Source organism: Mesoplodon bidens, assembly GCF_964165515.1.
Source record: "Mesoplodon bidens genome assembly, chromosome: X".
NCBI classification, from domain to species: domain Eukaryota; kingdom Metazoa; phylum Chordata; class Mammalia; order Artiodactyla; family Ziphiidae; genus Mesoplodon; species Mesoplodon bidens.
Window position 1 is genome coordinate 54533107 of NC_138163.1, and position 24622 is coordinate 54557728.

At 46.6% G+C, this 24622-nt stretch overlaps 1 protein-coding gene across 1 annotated transcript; it reads right to left on the reverse strand.

Moving 5' to 3' along the window:
• Window positions 1-1683: 1683 nt before the first annotated feature.
• LOC308608706 (dystrophin-related protein 2-like) lies at window positions 1684-23912 on the reverse strand (the record flags this gene model as incomplete). Its single annotated transcript, XM_081221995.1, has 20 exons — window positions 23763-23912; window positions 22234-22354; window positions 19985-20253; window positions 19471-19617; window positions 18946-19024; window positions 17245-17305; window positions 16868-16929; window positions 15082-15156; window positions 13730-13931; window positions 13422-13507; window positions 11367-11524; window positions 10855-11021; window positions 8575-8686; window positions 7184-7320; window positions 6797-6862; window positions 6467-6532; window positions 5430-5573; window positions 3398-3635; window positions 2131-2251; window positions 1684-1808 (listed from the first exon to the last, which is right to left on the reverse strand). The coding sequence occupies exons 2-20, from the start codon at window positions 22346-22348 to the stop codon at window positions 1684-1686; spliced, it is 2430 nt and encodes an 809-aa protein (XP_081078121.1). The 5' UTR covers window positions 22349-22354; window positions 23763-23912.
• Window positions 23913-24622: the final 710 nt, after the last annotated feature.

A 24622-nucleotide genomic window follows, 5' to 3' on the forward strand; every position in this document is an offset into this window, starting at 1 on the left:
AGCCCAGGAAGATTCACCCAAGGCCAAGGTCTCCAGGGAGCAAGGTGTGGAATAAATGAAGAGAGCAGAGTGACTCTTCCTGTTAGATTCCTCTGTGGCCACAGGCTTCTGTTGCTTTGGTCTTGAGGACAGCTCACCTCAAACATGAATGGAGAGACATCCTAGGGGAGCAGCCAGGAGGCATCTCTCTGTCCAACCAGAGGCTGGGACTAACAAAGAGCAAGGCAGAACATTAATACTTCAAGAGGTATTAGAATTTAATGTGTGAGTGAGGCCAGGGGAGTACTGATGTACAGTAGATATGTAGGATAGGTATGTATGTATATAAACTTAGGCAAATTAAGTCAATTGCAGGGTTCTAAGTTATAAAGCTCCTTTTGGTAGAAAGCTGCCTAAGTGGGTTCTGACTCTGTTCAAAGTCCCCAAGCCCACCCCCATCCCCCCACCCCCACTATCTACTCTGAACAGTTTCTGGATAAAGGGATTATGGTATATGTTGCCTAGGAAGACTTAGCTCAGTTTGAGGACTGGGTTCACCTTCCAGAGTTAGAAAGAATGGTTTTATGCAAAGGAAGGCCTTGCTGTTGTCTCTGTGGAAAGTGGACAACTTCCTGATCTGTAGCCCGTGGATACTAGAAAAGGGCCACTATTCAGGATGGCCTGTTGCATCTGCCTTCTGACTAGCTGGGGGATATCAGCCACCTCATCTGATTCAGCCTAAGAGAAAGAAGGGTCACAGCCTGAAAGGGTGTTGGGTGGTCACGCTCCTCCAGTCTAGAGGGTGGCTTCCCCTTCCTCACCCAAGGAGAAGACCCCCTTGCTGAGCAGCTGCCAGCCCTCCCCCAGGGCTGTGAAGGCCAACTCAGAAGAGCCAAGGGTGGCTTCAGCTGGGCTCCCAGAGCAACTCAGCTGGTCTCTCGGGATGCTGAGGTTTTCAGGAAAGAGGAGGATCTGGGGAAAATATCTAAGCCCATAAGTATTTCTTTAATGTTTCCCAATATAAGGTGAAAATAGGAACCTGAATGAACTGTTTCCCCCCCCACTTGAGAAAGGTCTGCCAGGGACTGAGGCAGAAGGAACTGAAGATATTCAAGGAGGAAACAGCATCTAGGTAGCATCGGGATGACTAGATCTAAGCCTTTGAGCTGAAGTTGTATGACACACGTTGCCCAGACTTTTTCAGGGGCACTTTGTGGGGGGAAGCGGGAGTGTCTTCAGTGTCACCTCCCTGTGTTGGGCCAGAGAGTAGGGCTAAGTCCCGTGTGTTCACAGTGCTGGAGCCCTCAGGTCATTAGGCTCCCCCAAATCCATCATTCCATGGAGAATGGAAAGGGGCCAATGGGCACTGCTTCACTCTGCAAGGCAACTTCTCTGCTCCCCATCTGAATGGCCTCCAAGTGCCATTAGCCTGGGCTGCAACAGAATTGTACTTAAGGGATTGATCTCAAACTTGAAGATTAAAGGGCACATTTCTAGAGTCAGAGGAATCATGCCTCTCCCTCCCGCGGCCCTCACACACCCACCTCGCATACCATCGAATCCCTGCTGCTGCCTGGAGCCCAGATAACTCCGGCTGAGGAATGTGGGGCCCGTGGGGACTGGAAAGGTTAGGTGAAGGCTGAGGGAAGGCTTTGACCAGAACTGGGAGAGGACCGTGGACTATAGGATGGGGATCTGGTTCCATCAGGAGGCCAGCAGAGTGTTGGTAGTCACATCAGAACTTCGCACACTGGGGAAGGCATGGCGGAGCTTCTCCATAATGTCTTCCAAGCACAGGCTGACATCTTGGCTCTTTGACCCCACATCATCTGAGTTGGAGAAGAAAGATGTGTGAAGAGAACTAGAAATTCCCTTATGAGGCCAAGGGGCTGAGGTAGGATGCTGCCGGCTGAAGGGTGAACCTATAGCATTTGTGTCTTCCCGGCACGATGCTTAGGTACATATGAGGTACTCGACATACATTTGTGGAATAAAGGAATGAATGAATCAGTCAATAAGCCAATCATCCCTGACCCTAAGCTCAAAGCCATGAGGAGAAACCAGTCCCAGCCCTAGCAGAACCTTAGGCAGGAGACCTGGGGCAAGACAAAGCCATGGAGGAAGGGGTCTGGAGGGGCTGGGGGAACTCACCTGCAGCTTGAGTGTCTGGAGTAGTCTGCCCTTTCTCCTGGGGGTGACTGCCTTCTGACTGCTGCGGAGAGGAAGCCAGGGACGAGCCTGCGGAGCCATTGCCATCCGATTCAGTATGTGGCTAGCAAGAGGTAAGGCATGACTTAAGTGGCTTTGCCTCCCTGACCTTACTTTGACAGACTCCCGAGCTCAGAAAGGTCCTTAGAGACATCATGCCCATCCCTTTGCCCTGGGACTTTAAGAAGCTTTTGGTGGTGCCCCAAACAGTGGTTTCCCCTTTCACGAAACTTCTTAGAATATTTAATTACTGAATACCCTCTTCCTTCAACAACATGTATCAAAGGCTCCCAGTTCTTCTAAGGATGCCATTGCCCCTAAATATCTCTTGCTGTCATTTCAGCTATAATTAAGCTATCTAGAACTCAATTCCCTCTGGAAATGTAGAGTTGCACACCTGATCCTTGGTTCATGACATAATATCGAATGTTAAGACCTCCAGGAATTCATCTAGAGGCCATCCCTTGGAGGATCTGGGGAAGAGGCATAGTGTGGTATTACCTGGTATGAATAATGACAATAATTATTCATAAATTATTCATTTATGAAATGTTTATTATAGTCCTGGCATCATGCCAAATTGTTTAAATGCATTATTTCATTTGACGTTCACCACAATTCCATGAAGTTGGTATATTTTTATCCCTGTTTTACAGATGAGGGAACTGGGGCTTAGTGAGGCTAAGTAACTTTCCTAACGTCCCACAGCCACTAATCGGCAGCACTACACTCAAACTCAGGGTTGTCTAACTCCAGAACCACACTACATCCTATACACTACCTCTCAAAGAGGAAAGGGACAAAAAGTAACAAGTGATCCCTTCACAATAAAAATCTTCCTGTTGCCAAGCATGTCCAAACTTGCTTCTTTCCAGCAAACATCAAAGTAGCAAAGTCAACGTCTTGGATGATTCTTTGAACTTTGTTCTTCCAATACCAGATTCAAATGGGTTGTGGGGAAGTGAGCCCTCAAAAGCCCTCCCTGAGCCCTAGGCCCCACGGTGGCTTGGATGGAGTGGAAGCTAGGTACAAGAGAATTGGCCAAGCGATGTGATATAGCAGCCCATTCCTCCCCCCAACTTTCCTGATTGCCAGCCCAGTTCTCTTCAGAAAGTCTTCCAACAGCCACCTCCCAGGAGCAAGAAGCACCTCTCCCTGGCCCGCCTGTGCTCGGAGGCTGCTCTGATTCTTCCCCTGGCCCCAGACTCACTTGCAGGAGCAGCTCCCTTAAGCGCTGCAGCTGGGACTCGAGTTGCTTGTTGTGGTCTTCAAGAATCTGCATGCGTGTCTCCAGGCGGCTCTTGTGCTGCCGAAGGATCCGGGCCTCAGCCAGCAGCTCCTCATTGCGGTGGTCCTGTGCCACCTCGGCAGAGCCCTCAGCCAGGGTGGGTGCCTCAGCAGCCTCCTCATGCTGCCACTTCAGGCGCCTCAGCTCCCCCTGGAGAATCCTGCCAAGGATGGAGAAGCCAAGGCCAATGACCTTCACAGGGTATTGACTGTCCAGGGCTCAGTGTCCCCTCATACCTAGGTGTGAGCAATCCCTCTGCTCTCCCATCCCCACCCCCACCCCAGCCCCCAAGCTGTGCTTTTTTTTTTTTTTTTGGTCGCAGCATATGGGATCCTAGTTCCCTGACCAGGGATCGAACCCGTGCCCTCTGCAGTGCTGCAGTGGAAGTGTGGAGTCCCAACCACTGGACGGCCAGGGAAGTCCATCCCAGCCATGCTCTTGCTTGAATGGCCATATCCACTTCCTCTCCAACACATATGTCATTTACTTTGCCATCCTTAGGCCACAGAGCAGAGAGAGCTGACATTTCATATAACAAATGTCTCAGGGCTTTGATGTGCTGCTTCGGGGATTAATTCTGACCTTAAAATCGGGCAGAAACACAGTCTGCAAATAAATGAGGCATTAGGGCCACTGACTCACCCACTCCTTTTTTAGACTTTTAGATTCCAGGGGAAGATAAAACATAAACAAAGGATCACCCATCTTTCCTCTTCTCTCTACTACCCTCCTCTCTGACCCACTTTAAACACCCATGTTGAGTCATCAAGGAAACAGATTCCAAAGAGTTGGTCTCCTTTGGAGGACATTACTTTTTTTTTCTTTTTTGCAACAGAATCACTCTCTCCCTAGTGTTTCCCAGGGCCTCCCCACCACTGCTCTAGTGCAGTGCTTCTCAAACTATCCATAGCAAAAAAAAACAGGGGGATTTTTCAATCCATCATGGATCAGTAAATGGTCTGAATGTGCATAGCTAGTACACAGCTCACACCACACGTGACTTGCTGCCCAAATGCAACAACACTCACCCTGGCCTATACCCAATTCAATGAAGACAAGTCACTAATTATGTGTGTGGATATTGTGGCAATGTCAAATTGCTATGAAAATTTCTAAAAGTTTACTCTTTATTTATGTATTTATCTTGTCTTGAACCAGTAACAAATACTTTGCAGATAGGCCCTGTTCTAAGGACTTGCTAATCCAAATACAGTCTGTAGGCCTGAGGCATGGGCATCCTTTAGGAGCTGGTTAGAAGTGCAGGAACTACGGCCCCACCCCAGACCTTCAAATCAGAATCTGCATTTCACCAAGCTTCCCAAGTGACTTGTATGCACACTAATGTTTGAGAATTACTTTTCTGGGGGTTGTTACTGATTCTACTACACACCCCCAAAGTGTCTTGGATGCTCCTCAGACTCCTGCTGCCCTCCATGCTTTACAGAGATCAGTGCCATCCCCATAATCTTCTTCACCTTCCCTCTTCCAGTGCTCAAATGCTCTATGCAGCATCCTCCTCCTCTTATTACTTTCACTAAGTGATAAGGACCTGTTTCCATTTCCAACAACTGAAAGTTCCTTGAGGGCAGAGGCATCGTCTCTTCTGTATTCTCTGTGTTTGCATTCTCTCTGCCTGTATCTATTGGGTACTTGGAGATATTTGGGTTGAGTTAAAAGGATTCAAATAATTATTAGGATAGCTAGCTTTTACTGAACACTTCCAATCAGATAGACACTGGCTAACACATTATATGCCTGATCATTTGATCTTCACAAGTGACCTTAAGAGGTAGGTACTCTTATCATCATCCCCATTTTACAGATGAGGAAATGGAAGATCAAAGAATATAAGTAACTTGTTCAAGGCCACATAGCTAGGATGTGGAAATTCAGGACTTGAATTACGCTGTCTGACTCTAGAACCCACACAGATCTGTGCCATTGCCACACCTACCGGTTCTCATCCTCTAAGTGGGCCAGGATCTTTTCGAGCTCCCCTTTGCTTTCAGTGGCCATGCTGCACGGAGCCTGCTGTCCAAAGGCTGGCTCCCGGTCTGTAATGGGGCTGGAGTGCCGCAGCAAGTACTGGTCCTCGTCTCTGTGTGGGGGTGGGGAGAGGAAAGAGGGGCCCAGGCACTGAAGTGAGAAACAGCTCAGTGTGTGAGTTCTCAGCTCCCACCTCAAGCCCCAGGAGAGCCACATGCTGGAGGATTCCCTCTCTAAGATACATAGAGAGGGAAAAGGCCATGTATTCAGGTTTAAGAGGGATAAAAGTGTTCAGAGGTGGCAGGGGTCATTATTGGGGGTAGTAGGAGAGAGTGTTTTCAGGATGCCGAGGCTCCTGGGTTCTACTTATAGTGACCTGGGAAACCATGAGTAAATTACTTCCCTTTCTGTGATGTTCCCCCACCCCACCCCGTTTCGCTTTCCCATCCCCAGGGGAATTGTGGCCTGCCTGAGTCCCAGTCCCAGGGCTGGATTTATCCGTGTAGCCAACAGTTCCTAGGTCCTCTGAGGAGGCCGGGGACCTCCCTAGAGATGAAGGGGCCCTTCTCTGGGCTATAGCACCAAGGAATCTCTCTGGCCACACTTCAGTCAAGTCCCTGGTATCACCCCAGGGTTGATGTGGCACTAGATGGGGCATTGGCATTTTGAGCATAAGATAATGGCTCATTTCTGCAACTTTAGTTGAGGACATATTCTTCTTCCCTCAGAGTTAGGAATAAAAGGATGGGATCTTGCAACAGAAAGGGACCTTGGCAGATGGCAGGGAGGTAGTTCATCCTTCATTACCCTGCTCGGTTGATAGAGGGCAGACTGCTTCTCTCATTCAATGCTGTGCCCAGAAAGCAGACTTCCTTCCTTAGGGTGTCAGGGACGCTATCCACACACAACCCACCTCCCACTGAGGATACACCCTCCCCAAGTGGTGGTAGAAAGAGATCCCAAAGGAGAGCTATTCCTGGCAAATATGCATCTGTGAAAACTCACATGCTGTCGTCTGGGGACAAGCTGTCATTAAAGAAGGGGCAATTTTGACTTTCCATCTCAGCAAGCCTAGGAAGAAAGAGCAGGAGCAGAAGGGAAAACAGTATGTGAAGACTGCCTTCATCTCAAGGACTGTAATCCCACAGGAGGATCATCAGGTTTGGGGGGCTGTCCCACTTCCCCCTCCCCCGCCCCAAACGTTAGGCCTCACTGGCTGCTGCAAAGCCCACTGTGCATGTCCCCCTGGCCCTGACTTCATTCTCTTTGCCCCACCTGAAAACCCCTTTCCCCCTTGGACTCCTTACAATTCCCCTCCCCCAGATCTGGTGGTACCTGCTGGCAAAATGCTCAATGCGGGAGTGTGTGTCAGCGTGTGGCAACATCGGGGAAGAAGCTGGCCTAGGAGAAAGCAGCAAAGACTCAGAAGACCAAAGACTGGGTAGCTGGGCAGCCTGTCTCCTCACCACCATCCTTCCACACCCCGCAACACCACCACCGAATTAGGGAGCTCCCAAGAGCTGATGGAAACAAGATACAGAGACTGGATTCTAGTCTGTTTCTCAGGTCAGATTCCTGGTCAGGCCCCAGCTGAACTGCCCTGTCAGTAGTTGGCTTTGCCCTGGAAGACGGCCCTAGGCCATGTGGGACTCAGCCCCTTCACAGCACGTCCCTAGGCTCAGTGAGGATGCCTGCAGCCCCTGCTCAGCTACCGGTACTCACGTCTCACTGTAGTCGGCCTCCAGCACTGATTGCACAGGCAGATAACCTCGCTGAGGGTGTTTGCTGAAATAATGCTTTGAGCGGAATTTGTTCTTTAAGGTAGTGGCAAAGTCCCTCATGTTCTCACTGGATGTGGTCTGGGAGGAGACAAGATAGAGGGGCTCACCCTAATGGGCTATTCTAGGGAGGTGTGGCCACTCCCCTGGAGCACGGACCATGACTGGTAGTCCACTCTTGTTCATATTTGCCACACCTCGCTCCTAGAAAAAGATCTAGAAGGATACATGCCAAACTGTGAACACTGCTTGCCTCAGGGAAGTTAGACTTGAGGGGTGGGGAACGCACTGAGGAGGAAAGGGGGCTCTGTTTTATACTTTAAACGCCTCTACATAATTTGAATCTTTTACAATGACCGTATATTTGTTAACTTGTAGATATCTTTTACAGAAATTCTAGGGATGTAGAAGATGAGCAGGAGCTAGACACTTATCAGTCTACCATCTCTAGCCAGTTTCCCATGTATGACGTTAATAATGTTTATTTCAAAATGATAATAAAAGAAAAATAAAGGTCAAGGTCACTGCTCCGATTGGGTCACACATGCTTCTGTGTCAACAGAATTTGGAGAAGAGATGACAGCTCAGGGAGATGGATTATGGAGATGGGGAGGTAAGGTGGGAGAGAGCAGTGGGGGGAGCTGGGGACATGCTTGGGACTTTGGGAGTATGTGTGGGGAGAGAGGAATAAAGGAGTTTAAGGCGCAGCGTCAGCTCAGGAAGCTAAGCCTGGAGGTCTGAGTCCTGAACATAGCAGAGGAGAAATTCTGTGGCTGGAGTTCAGGGATGCTGGGCTCAGGAAGCTAGGAAGGGCACAGTTTCCAACGAAAGCCCAGTTGATTTGGGGGACCCAGGTAAAGAGCGTACCCCCTTTTCACACAGGAGACTGAGTAATGAAGGTGAGCACAAACATTGCTATTGACTAGAAGGGATGGAAGCAATGACAAGGTAGCAGGTGAAGACCAGGGGACAGAAACAATCCAGGAAGCTAAGCAGGAAAAACTAAATTGAGCGATCGAAGGCTAGTCACCTGTAACTGCCTTGCTGTCTCTACTTTTTCCTGAGACTTCTCTCTGCAGGAGAATAGTGAGTGCCTTTTAGATGGCCAAGAATGTCCTGGGCTGCTGCAGCCAGCTACTGCCCTGGTGAGGGTGAGGGAGAAGCTCTGCTAGAAGGACAGCCCTGGATCCCCCAAATTGGTCAATCACCAGGCCTGTTTGGAGGATGCTCCCCCACGGAGAGCAGAATACAGTGAGCTAATGCTGGACAAAATGGATCAAGCACCCAGAAGCTGAGAGTTGCCTGCCCCTCCCGCCCGCCCCAGAGGTTCCATACCGGGGTGTAATACTCCATGATGGGATAATGAAGCTTGTTGCCCTTGCTGGCCCTGCCTGTCAGGAAGCAGGTCTGGCAGATGTCCACGTTAAATTGTTTCAGACTCCGATACCTTGGGGAAAGGACAGGTGGTAGGAAAGAGGATGCAATATACTATAATGACTTCCCCCTCCCCCAAACATCCAAATATACACATACATTAAAAGGGGGTGAGGCATGGAACAGTAACCTCCTATACGTGGAGCACTTAACCTCCTATGCATAGCAGTGATAGAGTCCTCACTAGATGACTAGTCTTACTCCAGAGACCACAGATCTCCATGAAATCACATGCTCAGAATCCCAGGAAGTTCGGGAAGTAGCCCTGTCTTACCATCTTTTTTAAAAGGAAGGGTGGGATAAACAACAAGGTCCTACTGTATAGCAGAGAGAACTATATTCAATATCCTATGATAAACCATAATGGAAAATAATATTAAAAATGTATATATATATATATATATATATATATATATATGTATACCTGAATCAATTTTCTGTACAGCAGAAATGAACACAACATTGTAAATCAACTATACTTCAATGAAAAAAATAAAAGGGAGGGTGGGACGGGGTAAAGAGCTCATTATATCAAATAACCTTCTCAACCAAGGTGGCCTGAAAGGGTCCAGTTTCACAGGTATGACCACCTTCCTTGGAGAAGGCACACTTTCAATATGAAGACAACTGATTCTATCAGCCGTGGGCAAGTGGGCTAAAAATTATTCCCCAAAGTTATTTATAATAATAACTCTATTATAACTGAATATAGACTAGCCCTTCAGATCCAATTCCAAAGCCTGATTGGACTGGCCAGACCTAATAGCATAGTATGGTGAAATGTCTAGACTTAGAGCAGTCAGAGGATCCGACATCGTATCCTGGAGCTACACTAGCCAGCAGTGTGAACTCCACCTCTGTGCCTCATTTGCTTGTGACAAAGTGAGAGAGTGGCATGGACATACATACACTACCAAATGTAAAGTAGATAGCTAGTGGGAAGCAGCCGCATAGCACAGGGAGATCAGCTCGGTGCTTTGTGACCACCTAGAGGGGTGGGATAGAGAGGATGGGAGGGAGGGAGACGCAAGAGGGAAGGGATATGGGAACAGATGTATATGTATAACTGATTCACTTTGTCAAAAAGCAGAAACTAACACACCATTGTAAAGCAATTATACCCCAATAAAGTTGCAAAAAAAAAAAAAAGCAGGGTGGTTGTAAAGAGAGTATGTGCTAGTGCTTTAAAGTGGTAAAAACAAGCATTTTATGATGAAAGCCAAATTCAGGATAGCGGCTACCTTTGTGGGGACAGGAGGGAAATGTACTCAAGGAAACTTCAAATATATTGTTTTATATAGTATATAAAATATGTATATAATATATAAATTTGTAGATATATAAATGTATTATATAATATATATAAATATATTGTAAAATATTGTTTGTTTCTTCAGCTTGGTGGTGGGTGCCCACCGTGGGGCACTGGGGCCTGCTCATACAAGCTCATGAGAGCTGGTTGTTAAAATTTCAGGAATTTTCCAAGCCAGTTGTTAAATATAGCCATTATTTAAAAATTAAATTGTATAAACTCACAATTAAGCAAATGGTATTAAAAACAAAGGTAATAAATACTCAAACTCATCACTTCCTATTTCACTATTATCTATGCTCTCGAGGTTGTCTACATTTGTTATACCTGGTGGTGGAAATACTATAAATGGTGTGCAACTGTGCATCTCTTCCTGACCTCCTATGGGTAGCCTGACACTGGCCACAGTGGGAGTATTTACATCATGGAAATTAGCCAATGCTATATCACGTTTCTCTTTTGCTTTCTAGAGAGTAGCACATTCGCCAGCACACCTTTTGGTGCGTAGGTGTTCTCATATGTCAGGATGTTGGGGGCTTCTGGGTTCTACTTAATGCTCCCTGGGAAACAATGAACAAATTACTTCCCTCTCTGTGCTGTTCTCCCACCCCACCCCCTTTTGCTTCTCTATACATTTTTCTAGGTCTGAATACTTCATAACACAACTAACAGAAAAAAATTTCATCATTTTTGAGTTTTTTAAAAATTAAACATTCTGCAGTAGAAAGGATTATAACAGTATATAACAACATACAATAGATTAGTTGTAATTATATAATTATGGAATGCCCTGTTTTGCAATATATGATTTATATGTAACATGGCCTATTTATTATTAGTATCACTCCAGCAGGTATTGCTTTCCCTACCTGAAGCCTTTGATGGGGCACTGCCTACAGATAGAGCACTTGGTCTGATGCTTCACTTGTTCAGCAATGGTGACCCGATGCAGAACAGCCAGCCACACCATGGACTGGGGCTCCAAGTTGACCCATTCCAGGAACTGTGCAGCTTCAATGACTGGCTTCCCAGTGCTCTAGAGAAACAAGAAGCCCAGTAGTGATGTTGGAGGCCCAGTGTCTTGTGCCTAGAATGGCAGCCCTCAGGGGAGGAGGAGAAACAGCAAGACCTGGTTGGACTCTGGGTTAGACTGTTCTCCAGAGGTGTCCACCTTCTACCCTGTCCTAGTTGACCTGGTGCCCTCTCCTCAGGACTCTGACCCTAAAAGCCCAGAGAACCCTCTGCCCTGTTGCTCCAGCCCAACAAACTCCCTCGCATCTGAGTACTTCAGATCAAAAGCCCAGCTCTCAGTCCTCCCTCCCTTCTTCCCAGCCCCTGTCCCATCATTCCTCCTTCCCTCCCTCCCCAGTTCCATACTCACAAAACGGAAGCAACTACGGACGCTGGGCTCCACGTTGCTGCCCCCAAAGGCCGCCACTTCCCCCAGCTGACGGGGCACCTGAATGGCCTCATGAAGCAGGACACCAAGGTGGCGCTGGTCACACTGGCTGCCTGAGTTGGCCACTTGGCTGAAGAGGTCTGCTGGCCCCACCGTAAGTCATGGCCAAGCCCGATACAGGGATGGCCAGAGAATGGTGTGAGGAGAAAGAACAGAAAAAGAAGACAGGGAAAGAGCACATTGACTTAGCTAATGACTTTTGAAACTGGAATACCTAAAGGTCCATCCCTGACCTTCTAGAAGTCCAGGAGTTCTAAAAGCAGCATTCCTCTGGGTTCAGAGAGAAAAAAGTGAGTCAGACACAAAGACAGAGAGCATCAGAAAGACAATGGGAGAGAGGGGTGAAGACAGAGAGCAAGCTGTGTGTGAGAGCGGTGCCAGACACAGATATGACACTGCTGGGAAAACACAGTCTCAAGAAGCAAGATGAAGGGGTGTGGGGTTCAAGGGTGCCTGAATATGAGTTGCAGTCAGTCTGCCCTCTCCCCTCCTGTTCATGTAGGAATCTCTCAGTTATCCACACAGATGAAAAGAAACACTGGCATGGATAATCCAAAAAAAGGGGATAATTCAACACACTTGATCATCTAAGAATTCACTCTAAATCACTGTGGAACAAACTATGGTACTTATATATTTGAGCATGGTCTATATCTGCCCTTGTGGGAACTCCCCCGTACCACCCCAACTTTAGAAAACCTCCTCCAGAGGTTCTTGTCTGTCCGTTTCATACGTCACCTAAGGCCCAGAAAAGGAACAGAACCAAAAGACAGAGGGCCTGGGGTTTATTTCTGGATCCATTACTGACTAGCTTGTAAAACCTTGGGTAAGTCATGAACCTCTCTATGCTGCAGTTTCCTTACTTATAAACAGAGACTAAATCATCACTGTCCATCCCGTCTCAAAGGAACATTGGGAGGAATAAATTATATCATAGCTATGAACATACTTTGAAAAGTCTTTTTCCCTGTAAATCTTTCCTAGACGCTGTCCTCACTCTGCTGTGCTCTGATATAGTACATATCCTTTGCCATTCAGATTATTCTAATTAGCACTCTAAAAAATGCTTTCTGTGTACTTCTGTATCCTCTTCTGGACTGTAAACCACTTGAGGCAGGGACCATGTCTAACTGGACCTTGTACTCACCACATGTAGCACAGTGGTCAACGCACATTAAACACTTGACACTAATGATGCTGTTGCAGAAAAATGCAAAATGCTGTACAAATGATGGAGGATGGAGGGGAAAGCAAAGGTACTGTACACCAGAGAGGTTCAAACCTACAGAATTACATGTTGTCCACCTCCCAGATAATGGGGATTATTGCACACCACCCACGTGATCACATGGGAAGTCTCCAACAGAATGTGTGACCTAGTTTTTTTTTTTAATTAATGTATAGCTTTTTATTTTATTTCAGATGGCTGTGTCGATGATGCAGGTTCTCAGGAAACCCCCAAAACCATAAATGCCTTTCAAAGCTTTTGACAGTCAGGGTAAATTGAACAATTCTCAGTGATGTATTATATAGTAAAAACCATTCCATTTATAAAAACCAGCACACACCTGCCTCGTAAACAATAAAACTGTCCTCTTCCACATTTGTGTGATGTGGTTTGAGCTTCAGATTGGGAGAGGGCTAAGCCTGATAGGCCAAAGGGAAATGGAACTAGAAAGTCCAGGTCCTGGGTATCCCAGGTTCCCAACTCAGATCCCCATCAAGTAATTACACCACATCAGAAGAAACCAATGCCCTTGGAGTAACAGTGGGAATAATAACAGGCCTTAGACCCATCTTGGCCTTTGGCTGTTGTGGATTCTTTGCAATAACTTGGACCAGGAAGCATTACAAGGTAGCCTGAGTAGCCCTCTGCTGAGTCATAAGACTGATCTTCTGGTTATCTTAGACTTTTCTTCCTCCCACCACACCTCTCCCTCCACACAACTCTACTCCAAACTTTGGAGTTGTACTCACACTGCAGTTTTTCCTTCACTTCTGTGCCACACAGGCATGCAATGCCAGTCTTAAAGGACAATGCCCGCATCTTTCCACTGCGACCACTAGGTTTAAAAGAAGAGACTGAGAATATGAATATCTGTAAAGGGTTAACATCTTGGCAGTCATGTCCCTCACAGGGTTGATCCCAGCAGGGCTCTGTGCCAGCCATGCCCCAAGCTGAGCTGAGTCCAAGTGCACCAGGGGAGCAATTCCTTCCCACCATGCCCACTCCAGATGTCCCACTGAATTTCACCATGGAGGCTGTCAGGGCTGCAAGTCCTTACCTATCAAAAACATTGAGGAGCCAGTTGAGGCTCATGTCCACACAGAGTGGCACATTGACCAGGATGCCTCTTTCCTCCTCCAGCCGTTCATATAAGGCAGTCAGGCAGTGAATGACCTCCACCACATCCATTACATGTTCACTGGCCTGCAGATCATGCTCATTGAAGATCTCCAGGGCTGTGGTTAAAGTTACCAGGTCCACTGGGAAGGAAAGGAGAGAAGGAGAAACTATAGCCAAAAGTAGAACACCAGGGACTAGACAGGAAGATACGGCCACCAGCATCACCAAATCTGACTCAATCTCCAGACTAACCATCTGTAAGTATGAAACAAGCTTGCCCTTTACCAAGACCCTCAACCCAAGTAAGGAGAAGGCAGCAGAAGGCCCCCTAAATTAACCCCAAATGTTTCTATACCCAAATGTTTCTTGACATCAGTTTCAAGAAGATGGTGGGATTTGGGTAAACTCCCAGGGGTTGAATACCACTTTTTTTTTAACTTTCTTTGTCTTTACACGCATTTCAACTGCAAATAAGTTGGTCTGTGAACCTCGTTCTGAAAACCTAGTCACTGGTTATGAAGGCTCAGGTATGCCTGGGTAAATGTGACATAACTCAGGAGGATTTTTTTTTTTTTTTTTGCAGTACGCAGGCCTCTCACTGTTGTGGCCTCTCCCGCCGTGGAGCACAGGCTCCGGACGCACAGGCCCAGCGGCCACGGCTCACAGGCCCAGCCACTCCACGGCATGCAGGATCCTCCCAGACTGGGGCACAAACCTGTGTCCCCTGCATCGGCAGGCGGACTCTCAACCACTGCGCCACCAGAGAAGCCCAGGAGGATTTTTTTAACTACCTCCAATGCTGGAATCAGCCTAGCCAGATAACCTGGTCCAGGAAGACTGAATGGACAGTGTCTCAGAGAAAAGACAGAAGGCACATTATATATGCAGCCATGTTGTCCCCTAACCACTGGCATTCGCTTCAACAGTTCTGCTGCTACATCCAATAACCCCAAGATGGTGAAAGAACACAAGCCTCCAGTGGCTCCAAACCATTTGCTGGGATACTTCTTGCCATAAAACACTTGCTTGATTATCCGTTTTGGGCAGGGAAGAAGGGACAAGGAAGAGGATAGCTGTGGGTTAATTTGGAAATAAGTCTGGGGGTTGGGGAAAATAGAAGGGCCTTGGAAAAATCAGGTGCCCACAGCCAGCATATCTCAGCCTTTGGAGAGTCCCCACAAAGCCAATCTACAGCACTGGGCAGGTGGGATGAAAGTGGGAAACAGTCAACAGATGAGGAAGGGTAGGTGTGGGGTGAAGGCTATAAGGGAAGTGTAATGGGAGACTTACGACGCAGTGCCTTCTGGACTCTGCGTAGCTTCATGGCAGTGCGGTAAGCTGAGAACTTAATGTTGTTCAGATCAGCTGCAGAGAATGGAAGGAGACCCACTCATATCAGGGAAATGCAAATTAAAACCACAACAAGATACCATGTTACACCTGCCAGATTGGCAAAAGTAAAAGTCTGACAATAGCAAGCGTCAGCAAAGATGTGGATGAATGAGAATTGCTGGTGGAAGTGTAAACTGATACAATCACACTGGAAAACAACTTGGTATTACCTAGTAAAATTGAACATTCATATATTCTATGACCCAGCCAGCTATATATCCTAGAGCAGTGATTTTCTCATGTTTTGCTTGTTTGTTTGACCAAGCAGCACAGTTCTTGTTAGCTCCAAACTAGAAACGACCAAAATGTCCATCAGTAGTAGAATGGCTGAGGAAACTGTGGTATATCCAATGGAACACTCCATGGCAGTGAAAATGAATGAACTATAGTCACATGCATCAACATGGGTAAAATTTACCACATAATAGTGAGTCTCTCTTGGCAGTCAAAGATAAGGTGCATGAGAGTCATATTTGTAGCCTGGATAGTATCTTTCAAAGAAGATCTAGTACACATCTATAAGCATGATTACCTAATGTGATGATAAAATCGTTCAGGGAGAGTATAGAGCTTCCAGTTGAGGGAGGTGCAGAGGGGAAAGGAAAGAAGGCTACTGGAAAAAGCACAAGGACTCACTTCCACCCTCACCTGCTTGTTGAATAGGATTCCCTTCTATTTTTTTTAATTTATTTTTTATTGAGGTAACATTGGTTTATAACATTTTGTAACTTTCATGTGAACGACATTTTATTTCTACTGCTGTATACCCTACAAAGTGCTCACCACCAAAATTTAATTTCCATCTGTCACCATACAGTTGAACCCCTTTACCCATTTCAACTTCCCCCTACCCTTTCCTCTCTGGTAACCACTACTCTGTTCTCGGTATTTATGTGTTTGTTTTTCTTTTGTGCATTTATTTTGATTGTCTCTTTTTATATTCCACATATAAATGGAATCATATGGTATTTGTCTTTCTACTCATGTCACTCAGCATAATATCCTCAAGGTCCATCCGTATTGTCACATGTGGCAAGATTTCATCTTTCTTATGGCTGTGTGTGTGTGTGTGTGTGTGTGTGTGTGTGTGTGTGATCCAGCTATCCCACTTCTGGGTATTTATTCAAAGAATATAAAAACACTAATTCAAAAGGATATATGCACTCCTATGTTCATCACAGCACTATTTACAATAGCCAAGACATGAAAACAACCTAAGTGCCTATAGACAGATGAATGAATAAATAGGATATGGTATATATATATATATATATATATATATATATATATATATACACACACACACACACACACACACACACACATACACACACACACACAATGGAATTGTGTATTCCACACAATGGAATACTACTCCCTTATATTCTTTTTTTTTTTTTTTTTTGTGTGTGTGTGTGTGTGTGGTACGCGGGCCTCTCACTGCTGTGGCCTCTCCCATTGCAAAGCACAGGCTCCGGACGCGCAGGATCAGCGGCCATGGCTCACGGGCCCAGCCGCTCCGCAGCATGTGGGATCCTCCCAGACCGGGGCACGAACCCGTGTCCCCTACATCGGCAGGCGGACTCCCAACCATTGCGCCACCAGGGAAGCCCTCCCTTATATTCTTATAGGACAAAGGCAACTGTATAGACCTCCACACTATACAGGAAACTTGAATTCTTACCTAGGGTTTGGTATAACTCAGTCATCTTGGGATGGTCCCAGCATGTGGTCTGAGCCTGGTGGCTACAAACAGAAGCATCAATAGTGCCAGGGTCTATACCACCCCCCAACCCCTCAAACACACATGCACACACCCCTCAGCGATAGGTTGGATGCAAGGAGGAGCAGGATCTGAGGGTGAACCCTGAGGATCCCAAAGCACAAGGGTTCACCTTTACCAGGTAGAATCTTAAGCTCTTGAGATGAGTAGGAGGAAAAACTGGAGTGAATGGAGGAATCCCAACAGGTAAGGGGTGAGAGGGATAGATAGAAAAAAAGACAGGAAAAGGAGGGGGTGGGCAGGTGACTGACCCATTTCCGATTCAGATGATCACTCACTTGATATAGTAGGGAACTTTATTGGGTGAAATTGCTCTTTCCCAGGGAACCTGAACAGAGGCTGGTGAGAGAGAAGAGAAAGAGAAAGAAGCTGACTACTAATGCTCTTCAGGCCCCTGGTTACTCCCCTGCTCTATCCTCTCAAAGAAATAGTTAAGCCCAAAAGGGGATGCCTGACTCTCATTGCCAGCTCTTAACAGCCCCTGAGCATGGGGTAAACACTTTTAAGGAACACACTTCTCTCCCTGACGTTTGGGTGAGGGAAGGAGAAGAGGTTGTCACTGGTACCCTCATGTGCCAGAGACATGACAAGGGCATGAACAGGTGGCCTTGGCCACCCTATCTTCTCCCTGAGCTGTCTGCCATTTTATCCATTCAGCAGAAGGCAGCTAGTGTGCTGCTGTGTATATGAAGTGGACCCTACTTTCCTCATGGGGCTCAAAGCCCTTCCCCCAGAAGGTCAAGCTTCTCAGTCCTGTGGGACAATGGGGAATGGGACTGCTCACTCCTCTCCGGTGAGGAACTCTCGAAAAGGTGTCTCTCTCTGCTCTGTGTCTTTAACATACGGATGCTCCAGGAGAGGCTCAGTCACCTGGCCAACTTCCTCATTGCAGTTTCCCTGGGTACAAGAGCCCTCTGCAGGTGTATCTGCATGCCAGTGATTATAATTCAATAGTTCTAATTACCATTAACATTGGTTAAGTTCCTACTATGTGCCAGATACTCTGCTGAATGCTCTGTGTGCATATCTAATTTTCATATCTGTACATTCCCACTATCTCCACGGCTGCCACCCTGATCTGGGTCACCATCATCCCTCGTCTAGATGGTTGCAGTATGCAATATGCATCCTGAAAGGTCTCCTTCCTCCCACTCTTGCCCCCCAACACTCTGTTAAAACATAAGCCGGATCATGTCATCCCTCTGCTCAATCCCTCCAGGCCCTCCATGCTCTGGCCTCCTGCTCCCATTCTGACCTCTTGCTCTCTCCCCTCGTCACTCAGTTCTACACTGGCCTCCTTGCTGTTCCTCAGGTATGCCCCTGCCTTACGGTCCTGGAAGTTGTTGTTCCCTCTGCTCTTCCCTAAGATATCCACATGGCTCATTCCTTCACCTCCTTGAGGTTTCCACTCAGTTGCCTCCCTCATTAAGTCCAGCACTCCCTAATTCACGTCTTCCCTGCTTTCCTTTTTTCTCCATAGCACTTGTCACCGATTGACTTTATATATATTTTCCTTATTTGTTTATGGTCTGGCTTCCTCCTGTAGAATGTAAGCTCTCCACGTCCAAGGATTGTTGTCTATTTTGTTCACTGATGTAGTCCCAGTACCTAGAACAGTACCTGGCCCACAGTAGGCCACCAAGAAATATTGCTGGAACAATAAAGTCATTTAATTCCCATAACTCTACCAGCTATGTAATATTTTCCCTCTTTTTACATATGGGAAAATTGAGGTTCAAAAAGGTTAAGGTATTTTTTTCAAGCTTGCACAGATATAAAGTCGAGCAGCTGTGACTCAGATCCAGGTCTCTCTGGCTCAAGAGCCTGTCCTTTTAACCACTACACTACACTGTTTTATCCTACTGCTTCTTAGATGCCAAGGTACACTGCGCTCCCACCAGGCCCCCAAGGGACAAGAGTAGACCCTCTTGGAAGGTGGCTGAGTTTCTACCAAGTGAAGCTCAGTTTGTCTCACATACAGGAGAGGAAGTACTGTGACCCAGGCCCAAAGTCCCAGTGGGCATCCTGGAGCTGCTTAAGTCTCTCACCAACTGACACCTATGGAAAGAAGGTGCAAGAAGTCAGTGGACTCATTCCAGGTATCCAGGGTAGGATTTCCACGTGCCTCTGACAATCTTTGTGAATTCCCTCAGAGGCTGCCTCTTCTCCAGCTCCAGATCCTCCCACCATTCACCCAAATCCTAGCCTTCCCATGGCACTCCCAGGGGTCAGAGAAGAGCATCCCTAATTCCAGGCCACAGTCACCCTTCATCTGCCCCTGTCTACCCTGAGGGGCAGACAGGCCCCTCTCAGACCATTTTAATCACTTCCTGCAGTTTAGAGGTTGAGAAGCCTGTTTCCTGGCCCCAAATTCTCCACAACTCTTTTCCCACATAGATTCCAATTCAATGCCCCTTCACTTCCTTCGGGCCTGGGTAAGTGGCCCCCCAAGCCTAGTTATACCAAGCCTTTTCCTCATGCCTCATTCCAGGCTTCTCTTTTACCTGTAGCTGTTTCCACCGGATGTTGATCTGCTCCAGGGCCCGGGAGTTCTCCATTGACAAGTGCACATCAGAAATGGCAAGTTGATGGGCCAGATCATTCACCAACTTCACTCCATCTTTCATGGGGAAGAATTCTTCTTTGAATAGCTATAGAGCCAAAACCCAAGTGCCACAGTAGGTAGAAAATAGGAAAGAGGAACCATTAGTCATTTTAATAGCGCAACCTCAGTGCTTGCCTATTAGGGCAACCAGACTAAGGTGTGTGCGTGGTGGGGGGGCATTGTCCTTATCCTCTTCCTTTTCTACTTTCAGAAGACACCAGGGGAAAGAGAAGCCAGTAGAAGGGCAGAGGAGACTTCAGCTAAACCAGCCCCCAGATCTAGCACAGAAACTGGGACAGACTCTATTGAAGTCCAGGGCAACAATGGAGCCTCAGCAGCAGGAACACTGTCAGGGTCTGTGAGGAACATCTGGTCCCGGGGTGGACTGTAGCCACGGGAGGGGGCCTGCATACCTTAAGAGCCTGGATGTGCTCAGGAAGTGAATCAATGAAGAGATCCCCAATGGGCTCCCAAGTGGCTCGGACTCCCTCGGCCTGAGTCAGAGTTGCGCTTAATTCCTCCATTGCCCCTTGGATCTCCAACAGCTGCTCCAGAGTGCGTTCAATGTGGCGGTGCTGGTCCACGCAGCGGGCTGTCAGCTTCTCCCATAGTTCACTGGCCACTGTTGCCTGCTTCCACACAAAGCGGCTAAGATTCTGGATCCGCTGTCTGGGAGAGGTATCTGCATGGGCAGGCACGAAGTCAGGTCAGGCCAGCCAGGCAAGGATAGCCATGGAAAGACAGAGACAGATAGCCCTTTGTAAAATGCGTGTGTGTGTGCATGTACGTGTGTATATATATTCATATACACACAAATACATTTTTTTTCATAGTTGAGCTCCTTTGGAAGATTCAGCTTTTTAAAAAATTAAAATTTTTATTTTGAGTTCGCTGTAGATTCACATGCAATTATAAGAAATAATACAGAGGGACTTCCTTGGTGGCACAGTGGTTAAGAATCCGCCTGCCAAAGCAGGGAACATGGGTTTGATCCCTGGTGCAGGAAGATCCCACATGCCGTGGAGCAACTAAGCCCATGCACCAACCACAACTACTGAGCCTGCACTCTAGAGCCCACGGGACACAACTACTGAAACCCAAGTGCCTAGAGCCTGCGCACCGCAATGAAGAGTAGGCCCCACTCGCTGCAGCTAGAGAAAGCCTGCACGCAGCAACAAAGACCCAAGGCAACCAAAAATAAATTTAAATAAATAAATAAATAAAGTTTTCCTGTGGTCTCAAATCACTTCCAGCTCCTGCCTAAATTCTTAAAAAAAAAAAGAAAGAAAGAAATAATACAGAGATCTCATGTACCCTTTAGCAAGTTTCCCCAAATAGTAACTACTTGCAGAACTATAGTATAATATCACAACCAGGATACTGACATTGACATAATCCACCAATTTTGTTGAGTTCCCCAATTTTACTTGTACTCATTTCTCCCTCTCTCTCTCTCTCTCTCTCTGTGTGTGTGTGTGTGTGTGTGTGTGTTTTGTTATACACGATTTTATCACATGTGTAGGTTCATGGACTCACCACCACAGTCAAGAGACCATACAGGTGTTTTCCACTTATTATATCATGAGGATTTCCTCATATTCTTAAGAAATGGGCAAGGTAAAGAGTGAGCAAAATATTTAAGACGTGTAGTGAGGCAAGTCATTGAGTCCTATTCACGTGACCTTGGAATGCGATTTTGCATTAGTGTCTGCTGCCCACTTCCTTCCAAAAAAGGGAGGTATTTTATGAAGACCCAACAAAGGAGAGGTTAGTATAATTTGCCCAGCCTTTCCACCTAGGCTCCTAAATTGTAAGTTTCCTCTTCCTCCCTCAGACCTCCCCTCAGACGTAGATTCAGAGCCCCCAAACTCCAGACTAATTGGAATTGTCCTGCTCTCTTGAGCTCGTTCTATCTGAGGCCCATTGGACAGTAAATTGAGTACTAGTCAGTACTCAGTAGGAGGGGCTCAAGGTAAACTGAGAGGGTCAACAGCACTGACAAAGGGCTGCAGTAACAAAGGGTCCTTTCAGGCTATACATAACCAGTCTCAGAAGGTTGAAGCCTCTTTCTAGAGAAGAGGGCGTGCTGGGCCACCACTCAGACCTGAGCACCACGGATCCCACCCTGCTGCCTTATTTAAACCTAGACCTAAAGTGACCCGCTCTATTGATGAAAGGGGGCCAGAACTCACCAGGGTCAGAATTAAAGAGTCATGATCAGTTCTCTTTTCAAATGCAATCACCAAAACTTTTAGATTTTTTTTAAAGGTTCTTATTTTCTGGTTGATTATAGCAGTGCCACATGCCTCTCTATGTTGTAATAAAGCAGTATGCTTTTAAAGGACATACTACTACTTTTACTTACTGAGTTACTTTAATGCATTTGAGTCTTTTTTTTTCTTTTTCATGCCTTATTAAATGGCCACACATGATGCTCCAGAGAGCTACATACAGCTTTAGGCCACACGCTCATCTCCCCTGCTCCGGGCTCTGTTCTCTTTGCTTTTTCTTATAGTGTGAATCTGGCTTCTTCCCAACTTTGGACTCCCAGGAGAAAATTATCCTCCTAGGTAACAGTTGAGAAAATGAGTTTGGGGAGGGCAGGAAGGTGTTTAATGGTTCACAGCTCAAGAAGAAGATGAAAGGGGGGAAGATCACCCACCTTTGCTCTCAGAGTGAGGCTCCTCTAACTCATCAAATGGGTGCTGGGACAGGAAGGCCTGAGCTGACTCCAACACAGAGTAGATATAGGGGCCCCGAGACTTGACATCTTCCATAAAGGCCTGTGAAGTTAGCAACGTGGTCAGTGGGGAAGGAAAGTCTTTCAATTGCTTTGAAATCCATCCTGCAATCGACAATCTTTCTTCTCCTCAGTGCAGCTTGATCCTTTGGCGTTATCCTGTATCTTTGGGCTACTCAGACTGAAGATGAGCAGTCTTCTCCTTAGGCAGAAGAATAACTCTGACACTGGAAGGTCTATTTACCCTGAAATGGGTCTGTCTATGACACAAGGTAGAGTGAAATGTGGGGACTCGGTGCTGGGAATCTTGGCTCTCTGGAAGACTCAGAAAGTCCTCTGTGAGGGGCTTAGACAAATCAAAGCCAGGATGGGCAAGATTTATGTTAAAATTTTAATAAGTTTTTTTGTTGAAATATACACTAATAAGAGTATACAAACCAAAAGTGTACAGCTCAATGAATTCCCATAAAGTGATTCAATCTCTGTAACCAGTACTGAGATAAAGGAACAGAACTCCACCAGCATCCTGGAAGGCTCCCTCATGACCCCTTCTGGTCACTCTCTCATTCCCCCCTCCCGCAAGGTAACCACTATCCTGACGTGTAACACCACCGATTAATTTTGCCCATTTTTGAACTTTATATAAATGGAATCATACAGTGTGTGCTCTTGTTTGTATTGGGCTCTTTTTTCACTCAGCATATTGTCTTTAAGATGCATCCACGCTGTGGCCCACATTTATAGTCTATTTTCTTGTTGTATGGTATTCCGTTCTGTAGTCATCTTTTAAATTGAGATATAAATGATCTATAACATTGCAGACGTTGAAGGTGCACAATACACTGATTTCAAACATTTATGTAATATGATTGCCATTAGCTAACACCTCTGTCCCATCACATGATTATCATTCCTTCTGGTGCATTCTGGATTCATTTTAAGAAGCATGTTGCTATTTTCTGATTATAGAGGTAATATATGTCACAGAAATCTTAGAAATCTCGGAAAAGTATGAAGAAGAAAATTAAAAAGAACCCTGATTTCATCACTTGGATTTAACCATTGTGAAGATTTTGAAACAGTTTCTTCTTCTGTGTGTATACATGTGTATACATACATACATATCTATTTTTATACAGTTAAGATCCACCTGTATATAGTTTTGGATCCTGTGGTTTTTCACTCAATATTATATTATGTTCATTTTCCCATGTCCCCATTACAAATCAGGGCAGAATTTTAAGGGAGGTCGATATTTGATGGGAAGAATAGAGGGGAAAGATTTGACTTATTCTCTGGAGTACTATCCGCAGACCAGTAGGACTGTACACAGCTTCCTGTGACTTTAAGCATCTAAGCAGAAACTGGGCATCCATCAGTCAGGGTGTTGCAGAAGAGATCCCTTCCCGATGGAGAGGCTACACACCACGGCCTCTGTAACTCTAACCTACCGCGTGCGTCTCCTTCTCCTGTTGCACCAGGGCCACATCCCCTTGTAGGGGCAGCTGAGCTGACAATTCCTCATCCTTTTGGCTGAGCCAGTCAATAATCTCTTGGAGAGGGAGCTGAAGCTTTCCACTGTGATCTGAGAAGGCCTCTAGGCGGGCGCTGCACACAATGGTAAGACCAGTGATTTTCAATCCTCTTGTTAAGTTGCAAAACATTCTTCCCCAACAAATACATATGTGGAACCTTAATATATAAACAGATGAAAGAGGTGTTGCTCTGATCAAAGTGGGAGGAGGCCCGGAGCCCTCCCTCTGACCCACCCACAAAGGCTCCCAAGGCACCTCCAGAGGGAGTACGGTACCAAAACACTTGGCAGACGTCAGTTAATTCAGTTGAGTGTTCAGCATCACGCTGAGAAGGGTGGCGAACTGAGCAAGGCCATTAGAGGTGACAGCTGTCTGGCTGCCTTGTTGTCCTAGAGGACCTCAAGTCATGCCAAGCTGCTCATCCTCAGAGGCTTCTTGGAGGCTGCCTTCTGAGCAGAAGCGGATGAAGTAGGTGGAAAGGGCGTGTCAGGTGGCTGAGTTTGGGCACGCACGTGTGTGAGGCTGCATACAAATACAAGCAGCCCAGGGGTCCCAAAGGATGAGGACAACATAGGCTAGAAGTTGGACATATGGAAGGAGGAAAATGGGTACCACATAATCACTTTTGCTTGCCTTCCCCCACAAATGAGCCATGAGCTGAGGTCCAAGTGGTAGGAAGCCAGAGGCCAGCCCAGGCTGTGTGCATCCATCGAGCCCATTCCCCTCAGCCGACAGTGCTAACTAGTCATTGCATCCCTACCACCTGGGCCAAGCCT